The 24,011-nt window shown below is 54.7% G+C and overlaps 1 protein-coding gene across 1 annotated transcript in view; it reads right to left on the bottom strand.

Moving 5' to 3' along the window:
• The window catches only part of MORN5 (MORN repeat containing 5), a 35,997-nt gene extending 12,045 nt beyond the window's left edge, over positions 1-23,952 (bottom strand). Inside the window, exons 1-4 of the mRNA XM_008273368.5 lie at positions 23,801-23,952; positions 18,577-18,724; positions 16,089-16,200; positions 12,497-12,628 (exon numbers count right to left, since the gene is read on the bottom strand). Coding sequence (XP_008271590.1) covers positions 12,497-12,628; positions 16,089-16,200; positions 18,577-18,724; positions 23,801-23,847 — 439 coding nt within the window. The 5' untranslated portion in view covers positions 23,848-23,952. The remainder of the gene's footprint in view (positions 1-12,496; positions 12,629-16,088; positions 16,201-18,576; positions 18,725-23,800) is intronic.
• Positions 23,953-24,011: the final 59 nt, after the last annotated feature.

The raw sequence follows: 24,011 nt of genomic DNA, 5'->3' as shown, positions 1-24,011 counted from the left end.
CTGCGTGCTCACAGCAACATCGCACAGTCTGCTGTCGCCTCTGTTTCACGGGGCGGGGCTCTGGGGCTCAGTGGGCGGGTGCAGGGCCAGAGCCAAGCCTGTTTCCAGAGCTGCAGCTCTTGGCCGCTACACACGTCCCTGGGAAACCTTTCCGAAAGTCTTGTCTGCACCGCTCACTGTATGAGGGGTCAAAGCCAAATGCCCTGACTGGCTTTCGGGGCCCCGACACACTGCTGCGCGATCATCAAAACCCAGTCTGTCCGTCACTGCCTGACGGAGGCCTCCTGGACTCCTTCCTATCCCCCCAACACACACAAGCAGCTCCCAGGGGCTCCATCTGGGGTACACCACACCCCTACATCTCTGTGCCCTTGCCCACGCTGTTCCTTCCCTTCCCAATGGCAAAATCCACCTCTGGCCCTTTAAGGCCTCACCAACCACTGCCTCTTGTGGGACACCCTCCACCCCAACACACCTGGGAGGGACGCATGCACCTGATTCTTGCTCCTGGCTCCAGAGAACCAGGGGCACTCCCAGTTTTTTTTTTTTTTTTTGGCGGGGGGGGGTGGTGGTGGTGGACCTCACGTTTGATATTTCAATCAAACATTAACACAAACCTCCTGGGGACATATAATCATGTTGGATTTCCCTCTACGTATTTCTCTTATGGTTGAGCTTCTCCCTCTTCCTGACGGGCGGGAGGCTCAGAGCTGTCTTGTGAGCACCAAGGCCCCCTAAAGTCCCAGGCTTCTGTGCAGAGCACACCCAGCCTCGTGCCAGGACTGTGTTTCTACACCCAATCTCCCCAGCCCTGCACCGCTCCCGAAGGCCAGCCACTGGGTCTGACCCCCATGTGGCACGTTGCGGTAAACAGGCGCTCAGGGAGGGCCTGCACCTGGGACAAAGCTTAGGGGGTCCGAGGCTCTGGGTGGGGAAGAAGTGAGGAGGACGGCGGCGGAGACTTGCAAACAGAATGCGCTGGCTGGGCGGGGCCATCCGGCCGCCCGTCCAGTCTCACAGTGGGCAGCACAAGCAGAAGGGAGGAGGCCCGAGGGCAGCTTGCCGAGGGGGCGCAGCTGCTGCTCCCACCAGGGTGTGGAGTTAGGAGGCCCCGCCCTCCAGCTCGTCACCCCCAGGCTGCAACAGAAGCAGCACTGTCTTGTGCACGGGCCCCTGTACCCTCTGCGTGTCCACACTTCGGGGCTCACCACAACCCTGTAAGGCCCATTTCCAACCCCAACCCCTGCCATCGGCTTTCAGACTGGGCAACCGAGACTCCGAGGAGGGCCCAGAGTAGCTCACGGTCACTCCACGGCCCCCTGGCTCCTAGCCCTGCCTGCCTCTCCAGGACCGACGTGGAACAGGGGTTTCAGCCAACTGCGCCCGCTCCCCAGAGCCTGGGCTGCAGCAGAGAGAGGTGAGGCTCCTGCACTTACTTCCATGAAAGGGGACAAAACCACCACGCGGGTGCTGGCCCGGAAGGGAAGGGAGGGGAAGCCGTGCCCTGCGGATCCTCCAGGAGGCTGCCCAGGCAGCCGGGACGTATTGTTACCAGGATCTGACGGCGCCTCAGCTGCAGGGGGAATTTCCAGGGCCTCGGGAATCAGGGTGGGGAGAGAAGACGCCAGTGGGCAACCCCAGCTGGTCAGGGAGGGGCTATTTCTGGGGCAGACCTGGCGACAGGGCACGCTGGATGGTGTCCAGGTGGCCAGACCTGCCCCTGTAGGCAAAATTCCATGGGAGGCGGGAGGTGGGGGTTCAAGTGTGTTTCTCTGGGGGAAGACCTACCCCAATTCCCAGAGATGCTCCCAACTCAGGGAAAGGCTATAGTGAGTCTCACCGGTTCCCAGCATGGTCTCCGGTGTCAGAGAGACGGGGTTCAAACACCAGATCCTCCCTTACAAGCGGCGTGTCCCTCTGCAAATGACCCACGCCCCGAGCCTCTGTTTCTCCACCTGCCAAGCAGGGCTATGGCACGTTCCTCCAAGCGCTGAGATGTGCAGGCGCTCAGTGCTCGCAACTTCCCTCCCTAGCCTTGTGCTTGCAGCAAGTGCCCAAGTCGGCTGGCAGGGCTGAGTGAGCCGTGCGGGCATTTCATTTGGCAGTTACAAGTGTGATATTATCCCTCCACAAAGCCTTCATTACGGCGCGGCTGACAATACCGCAGATAAAGCAGGCATGGCCCCCCGTGCCAGCCTCCAGGTGATTATAACATTTGGGTAAATTGCCTTTTGTCTCGCTGGAGAGAGGACGGCAGGAGGGGGCTGTGCGGGAGACTCACTCCGCCACGTTGCAGGGAAGCGCCAGGGAGGCCCCTGGAGAGGCAGCCTTGAATGCACAGGCATAGGCTGGGTTTGCAGAAGGAGCCCTGGGCCGGCGGGGGCAGTGGGAGACCAGGGCTCCAGCCTGGCTCTAGCACAGACATGGAGGCGGGTATGTGTGGGTTGGGGGAGGCTCAGGTTTCTCACCTGCCAGGGGAAGGCGGTAGCATTAAGGTTAGAGGAGTCTTGGTTTGTCAGTGGCATTGAAAGCCTCTTGGTCACGGGTCCATTTTTGAACAATGAAGAGGGCAGGGAATTACTCCGGGGAAAATCACCATCCTGCAATCTTACCCTCGTTGAGTGTGCCCCTTTTCTATCTTAAGGTCTCTCCTGGGAAGGCGCTCGGCTCTTTCTCTCCTGAGTGAACTCCAACTTTTCACTGGGAACCAGCTCAAACGTCAGCGTAGCTTTGGAGTCAGCTAGACCTGGGTCCAAATCCCCGCTCTGCCACTTGGCACCTGCTTGGTTTTGGGCAGGCATTTTTACCAGGCCTTAGTTTCCACATCTGTAAAGTGGCAATAATAATAACTGTTGTGTGGGGATTGGATGAAATGAAATAAAATGATCCATGCGGAAGGCTTAGGCCTGGACCTGGACCACTGCGAGCACTTGGCAGATGCTGGCCGCGGTGATCGATGTGATGTCTTTGCGCGTCAATAGATCCATTCCTTCACGGCCATCTTTAACGACCGCTGTGGATTCTATTCCAAGACCAGGCCATGTGTTATTTAAGCGGTTCCCCCTGAGTGGGCATTTGCTTTGGATGTCACCGCGGGTTTTCCCGCTGCTAAAGGATGCCAGAGGAACTTCGCCAAAGGTGCTCTTTCAGTCACCGCCCCCCTACTGGCTTATCCCATCTGCGGTGGCATCTGACTGTGGGGTCACACAAGCCGGCTCACTCTTCAGACCCCCGTGGGCACCGCTTCCTCCCATTGTCCGTGAGGCTTGTGGTCTTGATTTTCAATTCTGCCTGGAACCTCCGGGTTCAGGTCGCCAACGGGCCCTCCCTGTAAAGAATCACGGGTGCGTGATATTTTTGAGGGGCCTGGGCCATTGTTTCTGATGGAAGGAAAGTTGGTGCTGTCTTGGAGAGTGGCTCCATTAGGCGGTGGCGTTCTCTCTTTAACCGTCGGGAATCAGACGCTGTCTGAAAGACGTGTGAGCTCTAGGACATTTGCCAGATGTGCTTGATTTGACATTTCAGACAACAAAGGAGATGATGTTGGCGGGAATCTTGACAGCAGTTCTGGTGATCAGGATATTCTTTGAGGACGGTACGGAGGCCTCTGGGGGAAGATTTTCAGCTGTTACATAAACTAATTTGGGATGCTCACTCTCTGTCTTCCACAAAGCCAATTTAGTTCATTGTTAGTTGTATATGTTAAAATGGTTATGAGGGTTTTCTTTCTTTGAATATTAATAATGTGCCTTTCATCTGAGACACTCGCATGGGGTATCATTAATTGGGGGGAGGGAGCAAGGATTAGTGGTACAGCTATTTTGCAAATGATTCCTACTAGTAGCAACAGTAGACGCGAGCAACAGCTATGTGGAAGAGATACGCGGACAAACGGCCAGGGCGGCTCTGCCTTGGCCTTCCTGGGAGCATGGGGAGGGGGAGGGATGGGAGTTAATCTCCCAATTCTCCCAGACATCTTCAAATGCTCCAGATTATAAAGGACACCCCCCCTTTTTTTTTAAGATTTTATTTATTTATTTGACAAAGTTACAGCGTGTAAGAGAGAGAGAGAGGTTTTCCTTCTGTTGGTTCACTCCCCAAGTGGCCACAATGGCCAGAGCTCTGCTGATCTGAAGCCAGGAGCCAGGTGCTTCCTTCCGGTCTCCCATGTGGGGGCAGGGCCCAAGCACTTGGGCCATCTTCCACTGCCCTCCCGGGCCACAGCAGAGAGCTGGACTGGAAGAGGAGCAACCGGGACAGCATCCAGCGCCACAGGCGAGGATTAACCAAGTGAGCCATGGCGCAGCCCCTAAAGGACCCTTTTACAAATGAGGTAGCATCTCTTTTTGGGGACTGTGGTGTTTTTGCCTCAAGACTCTACAATGGACCTTTTCACTCATTTAGGGACCTTGGCAGGCTCCTGCTGGGTGCCAGGAATGGTGGTGCTTGTGGAGGGACCACATGAGTCAGGCCCGCCCCTCTCTGGGAGAGGGGGTGGACCGAGCACAGAGTGAAGGCAGCCAGAGGCTGGCGAGCAGAATGCATGGAACAAGGCTTTGGGAAGGTCTGGGTTCCAGTCCGACTCTGTTGCTTGTTGGGTGACCTGAGACCGGTTGTCCTCACCGCAAACCATGGCTCATGCAAATTTCCTGCTTGGAGTGGCAGGAAAACGCAGATGAGATAAGCCAGTGGGAGGTCAGCACAGCACTGGCGGGGATCCTCCGCAGGGCCGGTCCCCTCCCAGCCTCCTCTGGCTGGGCTGTGGCTGTAGCGTGGAGCCACGTGCCGTCCTGCCAGGGGCCACGGGCAGAGACTCCATGGAGGTAAGGACTCCTATTCTGTACTGGGGGGCATACACAGGGCCCCCAGGGAGCAGAATGTGCTGGTGGTGTTTGCCACTGGAAGGCCGCTGGTCTGGTTGGAGTAAAGCATGGGGGTGGCGGGGAGGGACAGGAGGATAGAAGGTGGACCTGGGAGGTTCGGCTGGGCTCTGGACGCCACAGGGCAGCCTTTCATCTCACTGGGGAGAAGGAAGGTCCGTGTGGCCGAGCCTGTCTGTCTCCCTAGAGACTGCACTGCTCTGCAGCACCAAGAAACGGCCCTAAAGGTTGCAGAGCCCAGCTCGCTTCCCTCTCCTGCAGCCTCAGTCCATCACCCTCGTAACGAGAGCAGCCACAGCTACCGACCACTCAGCGCCTGTCACGGGGCCAGGAGCCGCACTGCAGATTTTGCACTCAGTCTCATTTTTCCTTACCCTGACTCCTTCAGACAGGTGCTACCATAAGTGCCCATTTTGTAGACGAGGAAACAGAGATTCCAAGAGGAAAAGTAATCTACCCACGATGCCACGGCTGGCCAGCGGTGGGTCCAGGACGAGAGGCTGGTCAGAGTTGTGGACTGTTCCTGGCTCTGGGCTTTCTACCACCACACCATGCTGTGGCTTCAACCTCTCCCAGTTTCCAAGCTGTGTTGATTGGAATACACACCAGCTGTCCACAGTTCCCCAAGGTTCTACGGCCCTAATGTAGGCAGTAGCAGGTGTAGCGGGAAGGCCACCGATTTGTGGTAAGAAGGGAGTGGGTCTGAGCAGCGGGTCCACTATCAAGGTCTCGTTCACCTTCCCAAGACCCAGGTCCCTTCCCTAAGGATGAGCCCATTCCCAGCTCAGCGATGCAGGCGGCGTTTACCTGAGATCCAGGGCTCATGAACTCCAAGGCTTTAAGGCACCAGAAGTGACCGATGCTGCTGGGGGAGCGGTGGCGACCTGGGCAGTGCATGTCCCACCTGGGTGTCGGAACCCAGGCAATTTACAGCATTGGCCCGGGCACACAAAACCAGCGGCCTGAGGGCCACGGAGCTGAGATCTCTGATCGATGCTCAGCTGCTCTGAAAAGCTGGAGGCGCACAGAAATGTCACGGGTGGCTTTTATTATTCAAAGTAAGCCCTGCCTTGCAAGCCAGCTACTGAACCTTGTACAACTGATCGAAGAATGTGAGGGACTTGTGAACAGGTGGCCTGCCTGCTTTCCCCCCCCTTCCCCCCCCCCCCACATGAACATTTAATCAGTTCCAACTTGGGGGACCTGTGTTAGGTGCCGGGGACACAGCGATGAATCAGACATCCTTATGTGCTCCATGCCCTCAAGTTCCCAGACTAGTGGGGGAGGCAGGCAACTGAGGATGCCTCCATTGTGCAGGGCTAAGTACTGTCAGGGAGGCTGGCGAGGGCAGAGGGGCGTGTGGGGGGCTGCTCAGGGAGGCGGGCCTGGAACAATCTAGCCATGGCTGCCTTGACCCTTAAAAGATGGTGAAATTGATTTGGTGCTTAGCAACCAGAATCTTAAAAGGTCAAACAGACTAGAAAGTGTCACAGTGCAGGACACGTACAGAGATGCCCACCCATGCACACACGCACGCCTGGTTATAACAGGCGTCCCTTACTGGGGGCCAGAGGTGCTGCCTGGCTCAGCGTGGGATGTGCCAAGACTTCCTGATGTGTGGAAGGTTGGGCTGGAATGCTCACCGTGCACCAGCAGGGCAGGCCCCGGCAGGCCCCGGCTGCCCCAGCAAACACAAGCATTTTCTCAGACCCGAGTCGAGCAGGGCCAGGTCTGTGCAGCACGTTGACAGCTTGGCAGACTGTTCCCTGGCAGGCCTAAAGAAGCTTCTCTGGGAGGAAATAAGCCAGCAGGAGACAGAGAGGGCACCGAGGCCCGAGGGTGAACCCAGGCACCTCCTGAGCCACTGCCCCAGCCCTTGACCTCCTCCAAGCGCCCTCGGCCCTGGCGCAGCCAGTGGCATGGGCTTCCTAATAGCAGTGGCCCAGGCTGCCGTGTTTACTCTGGCCCGGCCTCAGTCAGCCACCAGGGGCCCGCAGGGCCAGCAGCCCGCGCCTGCAGGCTGCCACAGGAAGCACTATTTATGGGGGCAGACTGGAATGCAGGGCAGAAAGAGCTCTGGGCAACCGAAGCCGGGCAGAGGCGTGGAGCAGGCCTGCGCAGGGGGAGGTGAGTCAGGGCTAATGACTAGGTGGCCACAAGCAGAGACCCTCTTAGTGGTTTCCAGGACACTCCGCACTTGATCTGTCCTATAATATCGGGACTAAAATACCCCCTGCTCCCTCTCTCCCCCATCACAGACTCTTCAAGGTGGATGGACCCTACACATTATCTAGCCCAACTCCCTCATTTCACAGCACAGAACAGGGCCCAGAGAGGGAAGGCACTGGCCCAGGGTCAGCCAGCAGGCAGCCTGGGAGCTGGAGCCGGGACTTGGAACCCGGGTTGGCCAGTCCACCACTCTGGGTCTGTGGTCCTCCAGGTGCCAGTCTCCCGTCGCCTTGACCAGGAGCATCTCCCACCTCCTCCCACCCCTTTGGCCTCTGCTCTATGAGTAACCAAGAAGACTTTCGAAGGGACGGATCACTTGCTGTGCGATCTGCCTGACCCACACCTCCCCCACCCCTGCCCTTGCTCTCGCCACTACCTTTGGGTACAGACACCTGGCCTTTCCCATTGCCCTCACCCTGGCCCAACTGCCTTGCTCTTCTCTGCCCTGCACACTGTCATCTCACGCTCCTTAACTACTTGCTGTTCCCCAGCTGTGAAATCTTTTTGCACGTGCCGGTCACTCTGCCCTGGACACACTCCCCCACCCTGCTGCCTTGTCTGCTCTCCTATAGGCTCCCCAGCAGCTCCTGCCTTCTCTGGGAAACCTCCCTGGGCTGCTGCCGCACTCAGTTCCCTGGCAGCAACACTGTGTTGTTGTGATCTGTGGTACCGTCAGTTTCTCCGGCTCCCGAGAGAAGGCTCCGTAACACCACCATCCCTTCCTTGTCCAACATGAGCCAGATCCATAGCAGGTGCTCCTTAAGTGTTTGCCGCCACAATGTCTTTCTCCAGACCCCCCAAGTCAAGGCCTTCCCCCCACTTTCCGCGAAGATGGCGCTGATGGTGTAGGAGGAAGCTGAAGCCAAGCAAAGCCTTTGAAGGCCAAGAAGGCGTCCGTAGACGCACATGAAAGATCGGCGTGTGGAGGCCCAAGATGCTCCGCCTCCCTCTGGTGGCAGCGGCTCGAGCCCCGAGCTGTCATCAAGCTCCCTGTGACCACCCAGTTGGCCACGAAGAAGGCAGAAGTCAACAAGACGCTTGTGTTCTCTGTGGACGTCCAGGCCAACAAGCCCCTGGCTATAAAGGAGCTGTGTGACCCTGATGCGGCCACGGTCTAGACCTTGACCAAGCCTGGCCGAGAGAAGAAGGTGCATGTTCTACTGGCTCCTGATTCTGATGGCTTGGATGTAGCCAACAAAACTGGGATCATCTCAACTGAGTCCGGCTGGCTAATTCTAAATACATGTGTTTTTTTTGTTTGTTTTTTTTTTTTTTTCACCATAAAAAAACAAATAAATAAAGGCCCCTCCTTCCCATGATGCATGCTGGGCTGCTTCTGCCCACGGTTCCCAGTCATGCCATGCTTTTCTTGCCTCGGTGCCTCAGCACGTGTGGGTCCCTCTATCAGCTACGCCCTTCCCCAACACTGCTGTTGCTGAAATCCCTGCTCATCCGCTGAGACCCGTCAGACCTGCCCGAGCCCTCCATGCTCGCCCTGCTCCCCCTCCTCACCCCTCCCTCGCCCTCCAGGGCTCACATCACATTACATTGTGATTCTGTGTTTCTGTGTCTGTCTTCCCTGCGAGGCTGTCACTGCACCGAGACAGGACTGGAATACAAATCAAACCCAAAAAGCTGAACAACAAATCAGCTGCATTGTCCCACAAGTGGAGAAAGATGACAGTAACACAGAATTCTCAAAATATATGCTACGGAACCACAGTTCCAAAAACGCTGCCTGCTGATCCATCTCCCGATGAATTTTGGGGTCAAATACATTTGGGAAATGATATGAATCTGTCTCCCTGGGAGAGATTCCCAGGACAGGCTCATTCCTTAGTTTGTCCCTTGCACATCCATCAAAGGAGTGTTTGCAGCGGTGCTGGGGCTAGAACAGAGCACCAGTTTGTAATCAGACACTTTGCTTCCTGTCTACACCTTTGAACTTTCCTGGTTCAAAAGGTCTTCACTCTCAGGAGGAATGGTCTCATCAGGTGAGGCCAGGATCCCACTGGCGTGGAAGCAGAAAGGGCTAGCTGGTTACTTTGGTCCCTTCTACCCCTGCAATAACCAGCGAGGGAGGGCTATGCTGGGCTGCTGTGCCGGAGGGGACAGGCGACACTGTAGATTCTAGGGGGCTCTCCAGGCTACCCCTTAATACTTCTGTTGCTAACAGAAGACATAAATGAAAAACTAACCTTTGGTTTGGACTTGCTTGGCTAGTAAGAACTTCGCTGGGCTAGTAGGAACTGATACCCTTCAATGAGAAAGGTTTAGTTCACCCTGCCAGAGAAAAAAGCCAGACCAGTTGAGGGCAGGCTGAAGGTGAAGGGAGGCTGGACTGGATAAAGGCAGTGAGTGACACCTGTGAATGACAGCCTTCTGACCAGTTACAGAAAGAGACGGTAGAAGTGGTACAGTTTTCCTTCCTTGCTTGCACCTGTATGTCCGACTGTATCTGCAGCATCTGTCCCTTTTGGCCAATCCGGTTTATCTCCTCTTTCCCCTTATTATTTTGCAGAAGGATGGAAGGTGGTGGCTGTGGCCTAGAGAGTGCTGGGCAGGACCGTGGAGGGGAAACTATTACTCAGAGGTGGATATTGGTGCCTACTGGGCTGCATCTCCCCTTTTAGGGGAGAAAGCAAGAATGTCTTTAGATTGTGTGCAGGAGGGTTGCAGCTTGCAAGGTGCAAATAGCACACATTGTTACTTTCCTGTCTGGGGGTTCTACTGCCTGTGGATGGGGAGCTACAAAAGGGTTGGACGGGACCCATTGGAAGCTACTGACTTAGCCCCCCACTGACCCCCTTCTGTTTCCTGCTCAGTGGTGCAGGGACTGGGACCACCTGACCTCCATGTCTACCAGCTGGCACCCTGTTAAGCACTAAGAAGAAACATCTGGGTTCCCGTTTGTTTGTTTTTTTTTTTTTTCTACACTCCTAGAGTCAGCGTCAAGGCTTTCTGCAGAGGCTGCCCTGAGCAGCAGGCCCTCGCAAGGGTCTGGGGCCTTGCTCTGTGGGGCCCCTCCTCTGACATCCCAGACAGGCAACCCCCCATCAGGCAGTGACCTCTTGGGAGAGGTCTGGGCTGCTCCTTGGAGTCCCTGCAACCACCTTCTAGGTTCTCATCACCCCACTGACCTCAGTCTTTACAGTGTAGCTGCTTGCTACAGGTACTTGGTTACCCTGAAGTCTCTCTCTTGCCTTTTCAGCTCTACATTGAGCCAATTTCCTGATATTAAGTTCTTTGATTTTCTAAAGGACCCTGACTGTGACAGGCAGAGACGGGACCAACACAGCCTGTCTCACGTGGACCCCCAGGCACGTGGGAGAGACAATTAGTTACAGACAGGAATATTCAATTACAGATGAAATCAGTGTCCAGGGAGTGGACATTTAGCCCAGCAGTGAAGACGCTGTGACCTGCATTGGAGCGTCTTGCTCTGATTCCTGGTTCTGACTCCTGACTTTGGCTTCCCACTAATGCACACCCTGGGAGGCAGCAGGTGATGGAGCAAGTACATGGGTCCCTGATATTCATGTGGGAGACCTGGATTGCATTCCTGGCTCCTGGCAGCCCTGGCCATTGTGGACATTTGGGGAGTGAACTAGCAGATGGAAGTGCTCTCTCTCTCTCTAAGTTTTTAAAAACTTCAGCAAAAAGTGTCAAGGGCAAATATGAGGGGTATTTGCATAATACAGGCCCCACAAGGCCTTCAGTAAATAAACCTGTCCAGCATGGTATAAGGCCACACCCCCATTCCCTTAGTACAGGTGACCAGCAAACTACAAGGCGAGCCAGCAGAACCCCTTTTCTACAGAGCAGTGCTCTGTGTTGGTGGTAACAGGGGAGTGAGGCAGGAAATGAGAGCTTAGGACCTTGGCTTTGGCCGAATTCCTCCAGGAGCCCACAGTGCTTGGGGCATCCTCAGCGCCAGGACCCCAGCCACAGGAGCAGCTGACAATTCCCTCTGCTCTTAGGTCAGCCACAAGAGGCAATTTTCTGATAGCCATTGACTTAGCAAGTAAATTCCCCGGCAGGGAGAGAGGGCGCTCTCGTCAGCCCGCACAGCCCTGCTGTTCCTGCCTGGCGGCTGCTTTCTCATGATGCACTTGAGTCGTTACAGGAGCCATCAGTGCCTTAAGACCATATGCAAAGTGTATGTCTGCGTGAGTGTGTGTGTACGCATGCGTGCACGTGCGGGCATTTCTCTGGGAAGAGGGTGCAAAGCTTTTGTGATTCCTGGTGGGACTCTGATTCCAGAAAAGGGATAGGTTGGACTTTACGAGTGTTAAAGGAAAATGCTGGAGACCTGCATTCTGGTGCAGCAGGTTAAGCCGCTGCCTGCGATGCTAGCACAGGTTCAAGTCCCAAATGCTCCACTTCCGATCCAGCTCCCTGCTAGTGCTCCAGGGAAGGCAGTAGAAGATGGCCCATGTACTTGGGTCCTTGCCATCCATGTGAGAGACCGGATGGAGTCCCAGGCTCCTGGCTACAGCTGTGGCCATTTGGGGAGTGAACCACTAGATGGAAGATCACTCTCTCTCTCTGTCTCCTGTCACTTTGCTTTTCAAATATGTAAATAACTCTTTTTAGAAAAATAAAAGGAAAATGCTGATGCTCTGCTTGGTGAACTGGCTTCCTGTAGGAGTTCTCAGTCTTATCAGCCTCGTGCTCACTCACTAACCTGAGGTGCTGGGTCCCCGGGGGGCTGAGAGCCACCCAGCCTTCTTGGGCCATCAGGTGTCACTCACCCCTAGGCCAGGGCTTGTGTTGTTTCCTCTGCATTGGAGCCCTGTCCCACGCCTGCAACCAGCTCCCAGCGACTCTCCTGGGGTCAGCTTAGATGTTGTTTCCTTCTTGAAACCTCCCTGGCTGATTCTGGGTCAGGGACCACCCGTCTTTGTGCTGCCCGGCATCACTCTCACCTCTCAGGGACCCCTATATCCACTTCCCTCCAGGGTCCTGCTTTTCCCTTTCTTTGTGTAATCAACCATTTCCAATCCCTGTCCACTTGTCAGGATGTCAGCTCCACGAAGAAGGTGGCCCCTGCCTGGTGTGGCCCTGTTGTACTCCCAGCACAAGGCACGGCCCCCAGTACACCACAGGCATCCATCCACTGCTCACTGAAGGGCCGCACACAAAAGCGTGCATGCTTTGATTGCTTCTGTGTCGTCACACTTGGACCATGAATGGCCTCGCCTCCAACAGGACTAGCCTTGCCAGCCACAGGCAGCCTAGAGAGTGAAACACTCAGATCATCCATTATTTTTGTCTTTCATCAGTGAAAGTCGCTTTCTCCCCAGATGCACACTGCACACACAGGCACAGTCCTGGATGGAGATGGGAGGGGAGAAGGACACGCCACGGCGTGAGAATAAACCAACCTGCGTTTCTCAGGAAGCGGTTCTTGTAGTCCTTGACTACCCGTGTGATCGGGTTGTAGAAGCCATCTCCACAGTCGTAACAGCCCTTGGGGATTTTTCTAGGTGGGTCCAAGTTGGTGAGTTGCGAGATCACTTGAAAGGACACCACGAACAATTAGTTCACCTGCAAGGCTCAAGGTGAACCCATGGCTCCCAGAGGGTCCACTTGTAGGGGGTTGCTCCTGCGACCATTTGGCTCCACTGCTGGACCACACACTCCTTATTCAGGGCAAAAAAGCCAACCTAGCAGCAACAGCACCCCAGAGCAGCTTTCTGGAAATCGCCGTGCGAGCAGGGACCTGGGATGGACTCCTGTCTTTTCCTCTTCACCCCATCCTCCCCCACATCTCAGGAGGCCATGACCACGAGCCTGAGGGAGCCTGAGGCTGAGTGAGAGTCAGCCAGGTGAATGGGAGGGGAGCGGGCCCAGGAGAGGGGTGGCAATCAGAGTGTGGGCGTGAACCCTGCAGCCTCACACAGGGAACTGTGGAGCAGAGAGCAGAGAGGGAGGCCACCAGGGAAGAAAAGGGCCAGGGAGACAAGGTCAAGTGGCTGCCACTTAGTCAGTGCTTATTTTGTGCCAGGGACATTTAATGTTCCTACTATTTAATCATCGGGGCAAACCTCTGGCTTCATTTTCAGATGAGAAAACTGACCCTCAGATCAAGTTAACTTTCCCCAGGTCATCCAGCTGGGAAGCGGCTCAGCTCTAGAAGCTGTGTGCTCAGCTGCTGACATCAGGGGAGAAGAGTGCCTGGGCGAGGTCCTGGGACTAGGAATGTTGGAAGCCCCAGAGGAAGGGAAGAAGAATCTGTGCACCTTCAAGGCTGAGGCCGTGCCACCTGTGTGTGTGTGTGTCCTGGAATGTCGCAGCCTGAGTGAAGGGAGAGGCTGGAGTCAGAAGCTTCTCCAGTTCCTTCTAAGTACAGCTCCTGCTGTATTGTCTGGACAAGTAGCTGGATGCCCACTGAGCACAGCTCAGGGCTGACGCTGACCCTGACCCTGACCCTGACCCCAGGCACGGTTGGCTGATGATCACTCATTCTGTGCCAGGCACCTGATGGCCTTTGTCTCACTGCAGCCTCATGCCAACGCCATCTCACAGAAGCTCAGAGAAGTCAAGGGACACCCTTAACTGTGACCCTAATAACACCTGTCCCCTGAGGCAAAGTGCCCAGTGACACGGGGAAGAAGTGGCCCCTTGGGATACAGCTGCTCTGCTGGGGGTCCCTGCAGGGGATGAGGAGGCCAGACAGGTGCAGGGAAGATTCCTGCACTGTGTTCGACGCTGCCAGCAGCCCTGTCTTGGTGAAGCCAGCTGCCACGTGAGGGCTGAGGGCAGGAGGCGCGGGGCTCTGGCTGGAAGAGCCGGTGACAAAGTGCAGGCCCCAGTGCGAGTGACCCAGGGGAGCGTGTGGCTCTTAGGTTGCATCCAGACTGGTGGCTCTTGGACGGCAGAGTCTCCTCCCAGCTCCAGGGCCAGCCAGTGTCTGGCACAGAGCCGGTGCTCGGAAGTGTTCGCTCGTGCCGTGGCCTCATCTCCCTTATGTGCACCACTGTGATGTCGCATTATACCCAGGCTGGGCAGTGACTCTTTACTGAGTCCCTACGACATGCCAGGTCCTGGGAACACAGGTGGATGGGGAAGATAGACACGGAGCACTCCTGATCCAGCTCTGCAGGGCGGAGGTGGGGGGGGGGGAGTCGTGGCTGCACTGTGACGGGCTGAAGAGAGCCCCACCTGGTCTTGGAACTCTGGGAGAGGGAGTTCTGGGAGGAGTTGTTCGGGTGAAGTGAGAGAAGCAGAGGAGGTGGTGGGAGAACAGGTGATCTCTGTGAGGGATGGACGGAGGCCAGCCTGGTGGGGGGGACGGGGGCTGCAGCTGGGGTCTCCAGCAGAGCCAGAGGATGCGGGCAGTAGGAGGCACTGGCAGGTATGGCTAGGTGGGGAGGGATGGCGGTCAGAGCCATGCTTTTAAAAAACCGGAGTTCCTGCAGAAGGGAGACTGACCCATTGCAGGTCGTGGGTGGAGCTTTCAGGAGGGCGGGTGCCGGCGGCAGAGCCGACAAAGCCCTGGAAGAGAGGATGAAGAGGACATTGGTACACAGGTGTGCACTGAGTGAGCAAATGAAGGCACATGCTTAAGAGGTAAAATCTGTAGGGCCAAGGGACAGACTGCACTTCCGGGCAAGGGACTCTCCCCGGAGGATGGACGTGACGTTCACCGAGGCAGCCATCATGGAGGGCAGCAGGTTGGCGGGGAGGGTAATGGATTCAGTGCAGACAAGGGGAGGGGTGACCCACACAGGTGTCAGGGAAGCTGCATGCAGGTGGCTGAAGCTCAGGGATTCTGCTCTCTGCTTGGAAGCTGATGGTAGCTGAGGGCATAGGAGTGATTCAGCTTGTGCAGGGAGAGGCGTGGAATGGCCATGGGAAAGGGCCCAAGCCAGAGAGTCCTGTGGAATCCCAGCATTGGTAACTGGAGCGCTGGCTAGAGCAGGAAACGGAAGGACGGGGGACAGGAGGGAGATGTGAGGAGTACAGACAGGAGAGCAGAGGAGAGAAAAGGCAGCTCACCCGGTCAGCTAGCTGATCCCGGATCCCAGAGCCAGCGAGAAGGAGCCAGCGTCGGAGCTCAGTCTGCTTGATTTTAATGCCTGGGTGTTTTCTGCCCTGATGGAGGTCAACCCATGCAGGCCCATCCAGTTACGGGGAGGGAACGCTGGGCCTCGAACCCAGAGCTTCCGGCTCCCTGAGCTGTCAACCACACCATATTCTCTCACATCTCTCGGGCTGGCCTTGCTTTTACAGTTGAAAAACCCATCTTCCCAACTGTCACTTTGGATATGTCACCTCTGCGGGGCCCCAGACGAGGAGGTCCCCCCAAGCTTGTACAAGTCTCAGAAATGCAGGGGGGCTCCTGAGACTGCCACGGTCGGCATCCAGACTCTTTTGTCCCCATGATGGCCCTCCGGGATGGAACACGGTGTCTGCATGGAGGTAGCACCCCCGAGTGGAACATGTGGGCTCCAAGGCAGGCTCCGCCCCTGGGAAACCTGTCTGGACTGGCTGGCCTCAACTTGCTCCTCTCTGACATGGGCCAACAAGGAGGGCCTGGCAGGGACACCTGGAGACTGGAGGGGAGTCCTTACCTGGTACGCAGAGCACACAATGTTAATGTTTCCAGAGGCACCACAAAGAGCAGCTGACTTGTAACCACGCACCTACTACGCCTGCCAGTCAATCTAATCACTTTACACAGATCATGACAACCGGGGTGGGAGGGGGGCCATGATGCTGTTGTCCTCATTCTCAAGGGGGGGAAACTGAGGCACAGAGGACTGCCCTTGCCCAGGCTCCCCTGGCTAGTACAGTGGAGCTGAGAGCTGAGGACTGGCTTTTCTGGCCCAGGGCCCTGGCTCTCTGGGGTTCCACTGCACCTGCTCAGTTCTCTCTTTCGGGCTCCTTCAATAGGCCACGACCAGTTATTTAAAGCCACCTTTGGTTTCCCTCTCCATTTGGATGTGAAGGAAAGGGAGGGTGCCTGGGTACCTGCAGGCTTCAAGCCGTGGCAGATTTCGGTGTAAAACCTCCGGTCATAGCTGTCGCAGTAGTGCCAGTGCTTGCTCTCGTACTTCAGCCCATCCTCGAAGGTGTACGTGCCCTGGAAGACATGGAGCCTGCGTGAGTCTCAGGAAGAAAAGAAGGCTGCCCGCCACAGGAAGAAGAGACGGGTGTCACAGTGTGCGTGCGAGGTTTGGGGTAAGGAGCCCAAGGACTGGGCTTCTTGTAAGTATGTAGCTTGCTGTGCAAGTTCAGGCCGGTGACTACTGTCCTGGCCCTCAGCTTCCTCGTCTGTAAGACCAGGATCACGATGGTACTTCTTCACCGGGGTGAGGGAGAGGTCAATGAGATGGCACAAACACTGCATTTATCACAATACTCGAAGGTAACGGTCAATGGTCTGTCACCTTGACTGGGGTAAGGGATGCCCAGAGAGCTGCCCAAACAGTCTTTCTGGGTGTGTCTGCAACAGGATCACATTTGAATTGGTGAACCAAGTAAAAAAGACCCACTCCCACCAGCGCAGGTGGGCGGCATCCAGCCCCAGAAGGGCCTGAATAGCACAGAAAAGGCTGAGGAAGGGCTGATGGCCTCTCTCTGCGTGGGCTGCTCCACCTGACCTTGGATGTCAGCACTCCTGGCCCTGTCCTTTGCACTCTGACTGGGGCTTACGTCATCGGCTCTGCTGGTTCTCACGCCTTTCAGTGTGCATTGGGACAACCTCAGTGGTTTGCAGCGGGGGACAGTGTGCCCCTTCTCGGCTTCTATAACCTTGTGATTCAATCTCTAATAATAAATTTCTATTTTCTATCTGTCATCTATCTATTATCTATCATCTGGCTATCTGTCACCTGTCTACCTCCCTCCTATTGGTTTTCTCTAGAGACTCTGATTGACATATGGACACATACGAGCACCCAATAAATGTTACTACTCTTTTATTATTATCATAACTGGAAAGATCAGAGCCATCAGCCATGGCCCTTTGTCCAAGCACACACATTCTGCCTTTTCTGCTGCTTTTGAGCTAAAGAAAGCCTCAGGATGTAGAAATAGCATTGGCTAAGGCATCAGGAAACATGAGTGGGAATTCCAACAGTGCTATTAATTCACCGTGTGACCTTGGGCAAGTCATATCCCCTTCCTGGGGCTTACAGATGGCAAGCTGTAAAACAAAGAGTGTTGCTTAACCCTTATCAGGTCACGAATCAGGCTCCAACGCATCCTTAGTGAGACGGCAGAAGACACAGGCCATCTTCCCAGAGAAGAACACAGTCCCCCATGCATGGAAACTTGTGTATATAAATCAGGAGGGCTCACGGATGCCCTGAATTGGATTTGTGGTCCACAAATCCCAGGCTAAGAACTGTTGGGTTAATGACTTGTAATGACAGCAGCAGTGAGCTGGCAGCAATGCCAGGGGCTGACACTCACGGAGGCCTACTGTGTGCCAGGAACTTCAGCTAAGTGCTCACATGCGTGGTCGCATTTATTCTCACCACTGCCCTGTGAGGCTGTGCTGGTGGGGGTTGGCTGAATGACGGCCCTGCAGAGATGTGCGTGTCTGTGGGACCCGGGCAGCTGCTCCTCGGCATGGCGAAAGGGAGCCAGATGAAGGTTCTGGAAGCGGGGCGATGATGAAAGCAGAGGAAGGGAAGGTGGCGCGCGATGGAGGCAGGGGTGGGCGTGATGTGTGGCCACCAGCCAAGCAACACCGGCAGCTCTCAGAGCTGCAACAGGCAAGGAGAGGGACTCTCCCTGGAGCCTCCACAAGGAATGCAGCCCTGTTCGCACGTTTTAGACAACTTGAACGTTTTTTTAAAAATCTGAGAGGTGTGTGGGGGCGGGGTAGGTGGGGGAGAGAGAGTGAGCTAGTGCGACAAACTCCTGCCCACTGGTCCACTCCCCAAATGCCCGCCACAGCTGGCACTGGGCCAGGCTGAATGAAGCCAGGAGCTGGGAATTCCATCTGGGTCTCGCACTTGGGCAGTAAGGGACCCAAGCACTTGGGCCATGACCTGCTGCCCCCACATTAGCAGCTGCTGGAATGGGGAGCAGCGTGGAGACTCGGATCCAGGTACTCCAACATGGGACCTGGGCGTCCCAGCCAGCGTCCTAACCATTACACCAAATGCCCTCCAGCCCCCAGTTTAAACTTTGGATCCCCAGAACTGTAGGACAAGAAGTCTGTGCTTCTCTCAGATTCTCACTGTGTGTGGTGATTTGGTACAGTCATGGCAGGTAACCCATAAGGTGGTTGTCCTCAGAGTACAGATTAGGAACGTGAGTGTCACAGGGGTCCAACAAGTGTCAGGATTCACACTCCCCTGGGGCCCTTCCGGATCTAGAAGATTCTGGAGCCCTGGGAGATCAGGAAGCAAGAAGAGGAGGGGATGGAGGGAGGTGGACGCCACCCAGGGAGGGTCCTGCCTGGGGGGCCTCCCCCTGGAATGCCCCCCCCCGCGCCGCCAATCACCTCCACGACCAAGCCCTTCTCCCAGACGGCGTCATATCGGCTCCCGCTGGGGAAGAACAGGGTTCCTTTGCCGTGAAACATGCCGTCCTTCATCTCCCCGACGTATCTCGTTTCGGTGGGGAGGATGTACTCGGCATTGCCCTCCATCCTGCAAGCACACAGGGAAACCAGTGAGCCCCGGGGCACCACGGGAGGATCAGGGAGGGCAGACGACGGGGAGCTGGCGGGGAGCTCGGCCTCAGAGTTTACCGTCTCAGCCACCTTCTGGACAAAACCAGCGCTTTTGCTTACCTTCTGCCCAAAGATTCAGAAGCCAGAGGGGCTGCACTGCTCAGGAGAGTACAGAGTCTGGTCTGTCTCTCTGGCCCTCCCCCAGAGGTTCTCTTGGAGCTCATGCTGCCCCCTGAAATACCCACCTTGGTGAGCCCAGAGAGGGTAAGCATGTGTCCAAAGCCACACAGCAAAAACTGCAGCAGGGATCCAGGTTCCCCATTGTACTACAGGTGGGATGTATGGAAAAGTAGAAATTTAGAGATAGGAGATATGAATTTGAAGCTTATGCCACCATATTCTAGATACATCACTTTGGAGACCTTGTTAACCTCTCTGTCCGTCTCTCTTCTCCCCTCCCTTCCTTCTGTTCTACACTTATTTACAGGGCCTGTCCTGTGTGCCAGGTACTGTGCTGAGAGGCACAACACAGGTACAACAGCTGCCGTCTGAGCAAGCACAGCCCCTGTCTTGGGGGGGGGGGCTGGTCTAGCTGGGGGCGTGTGGCAAGTGTCCCGTTCAGGCAGGACAGGCCTGTCCAGGAGCACCGGGCAGCAACACTGGCTGGGCCAGGTGACCAGCTCCTCCATGGGCCAAATGGTTGAGACGGATGCTGAGAGCAACCCAGCATGTCTGGGTTTTCCTAGAACAGGGCCTTGCACAGGAGAGCTTAACGAAGATGCACTTGCTTCTCCATTCCTGAAATCACCTGTCCTAACACTTGACCTTCTTCAGGCTCTGGGTGGTGCCTGGTGCAATGCTTGGGACTTTCTGTCCTGCCTTGTGATTGCCACCCTCCTCTCCTGCCTTGAACCAAAGCTAAGGTAGGTGTGTCCTCAGCCCTCAGCCCCACTTTCTTCTTGGAACAGACGCCTTGTGAACATCGGCTGGAGAAACATGAAGGAAACCCGAAGGCCAGGGGACTGGTGGAACGGAGGCCAGGGGAGAGCCGTAGTTAGAGCTCAGCTTCTGAGCCGTGCAGCCCGGAGTCTGGGCTGCCTGTCCCATCACCTCTCTAAGCCTAAATTTCTCATGCATGAAATGGGGCTCATGCCAACACCTCCCTCCAAAGTCACTGAGATAACTGAGTGAGATCATAGACATGAAGCTAGAACAGCAGGCCCAGTATTGAAAACCATTTCGCTTTATTTTACTGCAAGTCATGGAAGCAGAGGGAACACCCTCTCTCCTTCCCTTGTCCACTTTTTGCTTGAGATCACTTTTGCCACGTCTAAGCATTGTCTCCATGAAACTTTGATGAAACTCAGGCCTCTATGAAACTTTGAGCTCAAACCTCAGCCCTTTCCTTTCTGAGAACCCCACGGACATCCCCAGCTCACCCCAAACCGAACTCATCCTCCCCTCCCCACGGTACCTCTGCACTCGCCACGTCCATGGACAGGACCAGTCCTCCTGGTAGAAACTCATAGCTGGCACTGGGCAGGGGCTGCAAGCAGTCTCTGGATGGGACCAGAGCCAACCAACTGCCAAGTGCTGGCAATGGAATTCCCAGACTTCTTCCACATTTTTCTTCCTGCAGCGCTCCTAATCCTTGGCTCAGGGCCCTTCTGCCTCTTAATGAGGCGGCTGCAATGGGCTCTGATCCGATCTCCCCATCTCCTCTCTGCCTCCTTCCCTTCCATTTTTAAAATTCCTTCAAGCTGAAATATCTTCATTCTAAATTCAAAGCTAAAAAGAACAGAGAGAGACTTTATAATGAAGATGTTACTCCACAGTGAGGATAAGATAGGTATATCACATACCTACGATTTCATTCATTCATTCTCTTACTAATTTATTCAGCCAGCATTTCAGCGAGTACCGACTGCACACAGGCCCTCTGAGGAGGGACGCGGGGATGCTGCAGGTTAGGATCTATTACAGGCTGCTCCGTTCCCATGGCATCGAAATCTGTCAGCGCACAGACTGCCCTGCCCATGTCCCCTCTCGTGGCTCCTCCAGGCTGCTCTGCCAAATGCCAGCTCGGTGCCTCTGGGGAAGGTTAGCTATGCGGTTCATCGGAGCCTTGCTTTTCCCATCTGTAAAACAGGACCACAACACGCACCTCCCAGAGCTGCTGGTAAACAGGAAAGATGCCGACCCGTGCACACCCACCTCGTGCACAGTGGCTGCCACATGACTGTCGCTGGCCTCCCTGCTTCCCCCATGCTTGCTCGTCTCCCCTGCACCCGCCTGTGCTGCAGCGCCGTGGAGTTCTCGAGAACTGAGCAGTGCAGCTGTTCCTGAGAAGCCGCGCTCTGAGGGTCATGCAAATCTTACACGGATTTATTTTTTAATATCCATACATGATACTGGGACACCATGTCTCTTACTATTTCAAAAAGCATCTTTATTAAAGTATGACTGACAGACAGCAAAACACACACGTTTCAAGTGTATGATCTGGCAAGTTTTGACACACGCTGGGAAAACCGTCATCACGATCCAGTAACTTGTTGATCACCCGCCAGTCTCCACGTGCCTTCTGCAGTCTTTCCTGCTTGCCCGTACCCACAAGCCTCACTCTCGGGAAACCACGGAGCTGCTTTCTATCACCGTAGGTTAGTTGGCATTTTCTAGAACTGTATATAAATAGACTCACGCAGTAAATACTCCCCTTTTTTGTCTGACTTCTTACACTCAACGTAATTCTGAGAGTCACATCGATTGTGTTTGTATCGACAGCTCGTTCCTTTTTCATCGCTGAGTAGTATCCTGATGAACAGGTACACCACATGTGTCTGCTCATCAGCTGTTGATGGACATTTCGGTTGCTATGAGCCTTATAGATCTGTATTTGCAAGGATATATACTTTCATTTCTCTGGGGTGTCTACCTAGGAGTGGAATGGCTGTTTAACTTTTTACAATTTTCCGAAGTAGTTGTACCATTTTATATTCCCACCACAGTGGGGATTCCACATAAATGTCTTCATCCAACTGTTAAGTATCAACAGTATTAAGTATATAGAAGTTATTCTATCCATGTGAACTTTAAAAGTCCCCTCCTCAAACTAATCAAGTATATATTGAATATCTAGCATATGGGAATAACACCCACCTGTGCTACACCATGTATTTCTCGGAACAATGCTGCTGGATGTACATTGCTTTCCCATTTCACAGATGAGGAAATGGAGGCATAGATGAAGCACACGACTTTGAGCACACGTCAGTCTCATGCTTAAGCCCTTTTTCTCCTACAATAACATTGCTCTCATCCCATGCTGAAATGTGAGAGGCCCCTATACAACTGTACAAAATCAGTCCTGAAGACACGGCCACGCTGTGAAAACAACAACAACAAGCACAATTCTTGATGGCTTCTTGACCATTATGGGAAGCTGGGAAGCCCTATTCAGGTCTGGGACTTCCTGCTGTGGTTACCCCAAACTCCCAGGCAGAACACAGATTCCTAGGGCCAGAAGCACGGAAGCGGCTGACACGACACACAGGCTCCACCAAAGAGCCTCTCTCTGACCTTGCCTGCGTGCTTCTCACCTGCACACGGCCCGTCCACACCGAATGCAGGTGCTCAGGTTCTTGTACCTGACACGCTCCATCCCGCATCTCTATCTACTGGCATCCTCCCACCTTTGCTCCAGCAGGCATTTGCGGAGAGAAAGAACACGGTTTGTACACAGAAGTGGGTTCAAATTCTGACTTAATGGCTTCCCGGTTCGGTGGGCAAGTCACTTTGATTCTGTTCGCGTCAGTTCCTTTATTTGCGAGCTCGGTCTGAGCGACTTCACCAAGTTGGGAGAGGTAGGACAGAGCATGTACCTCAGCCACTTACGGAACAAGTCTCACTTTTCTTAACTTTAAAGTGGAGACAGCATCACACTTAAACATTGGGCACAGCATTGTGGTATAATGGGTTAACCCGCCACCTGCAATGCTGCCATCCCATAGGGGCACCGGATTGAGTACCGGCTGCTCCACTTCCAACCCAGGTCCCTACTAATGCGCCTGGGAAAGCAATGGGAGATAGCTCAAGTCCTTGGGTCCCTGCTACCCATGTGGGAGACCTGGAAGAAGCTCCTGGATCCCGGCTTCAGCCTGGCCCAGCCCCAGCCATTGTGGCCATTTGGGGAGTAAACCAGCAGATGTAAGGTCTGTCTCTCCCTCTCTCTTTCTGTAACACTACCTTTCAAATAGGTAAAAATAAAGCTTTGAAAAAAAGATTGATGTAAGGATTAGAGATTGTACCCCATATATACCACCACTTTCTCTAAGACTCTGATCTTTCTCACCTTTGAAAAAAAAATTCCCGGAATTCCATCAACCTGTGAATACAGGGAATGGATTCCTTCAAAACCTTGCTCTCCATCTCCACATCCTCAAAGTGCCGACAATGACACTTTGCCTCGCTCAGCCTCAGCTTACCCAGCTGTAACACAGCCTTTCCCTTCTTCATCCAGGATGCTTGGCAGGGACCAGTGGCCACCTGTGTCTCCTCTGCTCCCCACGCTGAATCGCAATGACTCACTATACGCGAAAGGACTTTTCGAGTTCACACGTAATCCTTGTTGAACTGAACAGCTGTTCTTTAAGAAGACTGTTGGCCCGTTAGGGTGATTTGCATACACAATCCTCCAATGACCCCTAGACTGTGAACTCTACGGGAAGACACCATGTGTGCTGGATTCGGGTTAGCCACAGCCCTTCTTCCCACTGTCCGTGTTGGTTTTCACAGCATTTACCACCACCTGGCTTTAGCTTCTCATTTGTTTATACGGCCCAACTAGACGGCAGGCTGCATGAGAGCAAGGATCTTGTCCCCACGTCTAAAACTGGCGGCACTTGAGGCGCGCGCGTGCGCGCGCGTGCACACACACACACACACAAACAGTACACATGGATCGTGTTCTTAAGCAAGTTTACACAAGTCCCTGGTACAAGGTCCTTTTCCAGTCTCAGAAACTCAAGACAAGGGAATCAAGTGAGGCTCTTACCTCCCATCTACATATTCCCCGATATATTTGCTTCCTATGTACTCCATGGCACCTGCTTCTGGCTTCCAGACGTTGGGCTCCGGAATCCCAGTGCTTACGATATCACTATGACAACCAGGAGCGATGGGCGGAGCCGACGCAAAGCCCCGCCCCGGGGTCGCGGCGTTCTGCTCGGCATTGCGCACGCTCCGACGCTCGCGGTTGGGCAGAG

This window comes from Oryctolagus cuniculus, chromosome 1 (assembly GCF_051225735.1).
Source record: "Oryctolagus cuniculus isolate XC-2025 breed Fujian yellow rabbit chromosome 1, ASM5122573v1, whole genome shotgun sequence".
Taxonomy (NCBI): Eukaryota; Metazoa; Chordata; class Mammalia; order Lagomorpha; family Leporidae; genus Oryctolagus; species Oryctolagus cuniculus.
This window is presented reverse-complemented; position numbering and strand designations above follow the sequence as displayed.